The sequence below is a fragment of the Poecilia latipinna genome, unplaced genomic scaffold (genome assembly GCF_001443285.1).
Source record: "Poecilia latipinna isolate Pla-1442-1.1 unplaced genomic scaffold, P_latipinna-1.0 Scaffold1319, whole genome shotgun sequence".
In the NCBI taxonomy this organism is placed as follows: Eukaryota; Metazoa; Chordata; class Actinopteri; order Cyprinodontiformes; family Poeciliidae; genus Poecilia; species Poecilia latipinna.
Genome location: NW_015113935.1, coordinates 6594 through 10593, shown reverse-complemented (window position 1 = coordinate 10593; position 4000 = coordinate 6594). Strand labels below are relative to the sequence as shown.

At 54.2% G+C, this 4000-nt stretch overlaps 1 protein-coding gene across 1 annotated transcript in view; it reads right to left on the bottom strand.

Moving 5' to 3' along the window:
- Window positions 1-669: 669 nt before the first annotated feature.
- The window catches only part of mvp (major vault protein), an 8707-nt gene continuing 5376 nt past the window's right edge, over window positions 670-4000 (bottom strand). The window contains exons 2-10 of the mRNA XM_015055544.1: window positions 3315-3550; window positions 3043-3240; window positions 2831-2975; window positions 2084-2295; window positions 1891-2007; window positions 1683-1809; window positions 1234-1422; window positions 997-1150; window positions 670-875 (exon numbers count right to left, since the gene is read on the bottom strand). Of these exons, the coding sequence (XP_014911030.1) occupies window positions 1025-1150; window positions 1234-1422; window positions 1683-1809; window positions 1891-2007; window positions 2084-2295; window positions 2831-2975; window positions 3043-3240; window positions 3315-3550 (1350 nt within the window). The 3' untranslated portion in view covers window positions 670-875; window positions 997-1024. The remainder of the gene's footprint in view (window positions 876-996; window positions 1151-1233; window positions 1423-1682; window positions 1810-1890; window positions 2008-2083; window positions 2296-2830; window positions 2976-3042; window positions 3241-3314; window positions 3551-4000) is intronic.

The following is a 4000-nucleotide window of genomic DNA, read 5'->3' as shown; positions in this document are numbered from 1 at the left end:
ATGAAAAAACAAAATATTGCCATAAATCCGCCTTGTAACTCAACATGTCACATGCAGCAATGAATTGTGGGTAATACACTTTGCCAAAGTCTATAAAAATGGGCAAAGGGCAGATGAGGAGAATGAGACACACTGTGACCTTTAACCTCTGAAGGACAGGAAGGAGGGAGAACCTGAGAGGTTCTGGTCAGGTTCACAACCAGATCATCCACAAAGAAACCGAAGAGGACTGGATCAGAACCAATCCGCTTCAGATGTGGATCGGTACCGGGAATGAGAAAGCAGCCGAACTCAACATGAACCGACAGCCAATCAGAAGGCTTCTCACTGCTGGACACATCATGGCTGCTAGGAGCATCAGCCAATCACAAACCGACCTCAGCCTGTAGGTCCGATCGGTTCCGACCGAGTCCGAGCAGCAGATTCACTGAAAGACTCGACTGCTGAAGAAAAACCATGTGGGAGTTTAAAGGGCCAGAAACTGATATCAGCGCCAGAAAGGTACGGGGTGCCATTACTGCCAAAAATTAACTTTATTTATCTTCTTATTATTATTCAAAGTTGCATTTTCACCGTTAATAAATGTCAGTTTCAACTAAATATTTAATGAGCTAGCTAAACATTTAGTTAGCTCAGAGCTAGCTGTCGAAGCCAGTGAAACCGAACCAGTCCAGTTGAAACATGTCAGTTTTTTATTCCTTCGGAGCAGTGACAGCTGGCTGTAAGGCAGAACATCATCAGAACCCGGCTAGTTCTGGTTCTGATGCAGCAGAACCAGAACAGGAGCAGGAGCCCCGGTTCAGCAGCAGCAGGCCCACTAACGGTTCTGTTGGGTTTCCTCAGGAAGAAGAAGGCGGTTGGTCCAATCACGTCACCTGGAAAACAGAACCAGGGAGAGTTTACCGCTTCATTCATCAGAACCGGTTCTGGTGCTCAGAGCAGGAACCTCTGACCCAAACTGGGACCGGTCTGGTCCAGAGCATCTCCAGGACTTACTAATGGTCCGAGCGGACGGTATCTGAGCTCACTGGGCCGGGCCCGGTCCGGGCAGCGCCCCCAGCAGGCCGTTAGCGGTGGTGAACAGGTTGATGGGCGACGAGCCGTCAGTGATCAGAGTGGACTTCAGACCCAGAGACTGCAGCATCTTCACCTGCAGAGGAACACAGAGCCTCGGGTCAGAACCAGACTATGACCGGATCGCTTCCGGACCCACCTGCAGCTTCAGAACCATACCTGCAGTTCTGGCCCGGCCCGGGCGATCTCCTTCAGCGTGTCGCTGCCCAGACTCTCCATCATCTGCCTGAAGCGCTGACTGTCCAGCTGAGCCAGACGCTCCTGCTTCTCCACCTCCAGACGGTCCAGCTCCTTCTTGTAGCCCAGTTCCTGTTCCCGCGCCTTAGACAGCCGCTGGAGCTCCGCCTCCTGAGAGGCAGCAAGACGGGAAGAGACACAAAGAGCGAGACATTTAATACTGGAGCCTCTTGTAATGACCAGAGCATGCAGGAAGCCATTTTCATCCTTTGGAGCTGCTTATCAGAAGATCAGAAACAGAAAGTGGGTTGAACTGAAACAGGAAATGGTATGACAGGAAGTGCCATGGCGAAAAACAGGAAGTGTTCTCTGATCTTGGCATGAGAAACAGGAAGCGCGGCAGCGACCAGAAACCAGAAGTGTGAGCGTACCGCCTCGATGCGCTGGGCTTCGGCTTTCAGTTTGGCCTCGTTGACGGCGGCCTCACCCCGGATCCGCGCCGCCTCGGCCTGGGACTGGGCCTCGGCTTTGGCCGCTCCGGTGCTCTCCACCGAGGCGCTGAAACACAGCAGGGAGCCGGTCAGAGGAGAACCTCAGCCATCTGGACCGGTTCTGCCAGTTCGAACCAGGCTGACCCACCTCAGCGCCTCCAGCTCCAGCAGCTCCTTGCGGGCCCGCTCGGCCTCGGCCTGGTCGGTGATCTTCTGCCTCTCCAGCTTGCCCCTGGCCTCCTGCTCCAGGCGCTCCGCCTCGTGTCTGCAGGGACAAACGGAACCCAATGAGTGGGGCCGACCCGTCACGGCGGGTTCTGATGACGTGGTGCGTGTCGGACCGGGCCGCCGCCTCCTGGGAGTTGGTGGTGATCTCAATGGCCAGCTGGACGCTCTTCTGCAGGGCGTCTCTGGTCCTCTGGTCCACGGGCTCCACAGACTGGATGTCCACACTGCTGATCACCAGGTTGTTCTGGGCGAAGCGCAGGTTGGGACGCACAGCCAGCTTCTCATCGAAGCCGAACACGGCCGAGCAGATGATCCGGTTCGAGTTCTGGACACACAGAGCTAATGGTTGCTAATGCGCCAGCAGTGGAGCTAATGGTTGCTAATGCGCCAGCAGTGGAGCTAATGGTTGCTAATGCGCCAGCAGTGGAGCTAATGGTTGCTAATGCGCCAGCAGTGGAGCTAATGGTTGCTAACTTTGTAGTCGGTTAGAGCCTAGCTTCCCCAGATGAATTCTAAATTTCTTGTTTCTTTGGTAAACTATCAGTTGAATAAACATTTGGATTTGGTTATAAACTTCAAGTAGACATTTACGTTCATGCTCTTATTTTGAAGAGACTTCAAAATAATTTCATTCCATTTCCTCACCTAAAAACTACAGAATTGGACCTGGACCTGCCTGGGCTGGTCTGAGCCTGAGAAGCCCCTCCCCCGATCAAGCATGAGGTGACAGTGGGAAGGAAAACGTCCTCTTAATAGGAATAAAACGCCAGTGGAACCAGAACCTTTTCAGTAACTGTCGGTTGATTAATCTCTGGTTCCGACCCAGTTAAACAGGATTGTAGGTGGAAGCGGGTTCTGACCTTGTGGAAGTCGTCAAACTGGACCGAGGCGACGGCGCCTCGGATTTTAGAGGCGATGGCTTTACAGGCGTCGCCCACGAAGTCCGGGACGGAGAACAGCGCCGCAGCAGCGGCCGGTTCTGCTGGGATCTTCACGTCAAAGTGCCTGAAAGACAGAGATCGACTTCAGAACCAGAACCGGGACAAATGTTCTCTGCTTGGCGCCTGGTTACCAGTTGTAGGCCAGCTGCAGCTGCAGACGGGCGTGGTCGGCCGTTTCTATGATGATGATGTCGGTGCAGAAGTCGGGCCCCAGCAGCAGGCAGATGGCCTTGATGACGTTGGCCCGTTTGGGTTTGTCCCCGGACAGCGACAGAATGGTGAACTGCTCGTCCGGCCCCAGCATCACCAACTCGGGTCCGAACACCACCCTGCGGAGAAACGGCGCCGCCGTCAGCCGATTCCTCGCCCGCTGCCGCCTAACGCCCCAAGGGCGGCACCTCACCTGGCCTTCTTCTCCCGGTAGTCGTAGACCTGCACGGCGGCGTTGTGGGGGACCCTGAAGGTCACCACGCGCGTCTTGTCCCTCGGCCGACCATCCTCGCCGCCGCGGTGACTGGAGCGGTCGGCCAGCGGGTCGCGGCGGGTCGCCAGCAGCGCCTCCACGTTGGCAGGAAGTTCCTTCTCCCACAGCTCCTCGTCCTGGTTCAGCATGTAGGTGTGTCCGATCACTGCACGCACCTGAGGCCAGGACGGGGTTATCACCATGGCAACAAGGGAACTGCAGAGGGCTTCAACGTAGGAAGCCCAAAAATAATCACAGCTGACAAGGTCAAAGGTCAGAAGTAACTCAGCTGGAGTTACTTCTGAGTTACCATGAACCGTCAGATAAGGCTTCTAACTGTTGGTTCCTGCTAAATCCTGAATATGCCCAGTTTGGTTGTCTTATCGCAGCCTGTGGGGTTTTCCCTGACTGGGAACACAACCTGCTGAATGTGACAGGTAGCCAATCAGAAAGAACAGAGGGGAATCCCAAACAGCTGACATGTCGGAGATGATATGTGGAAATGTTTATTATTATATGTAAAAGTCATTATTATATATGTTTGTTTACTCAGTTAAAAACACAGTCGCCTCCTAATCATAGTGCAGCAGACAGAGCGGCTGCTCCCGCTGTCTTTTATCCACCGC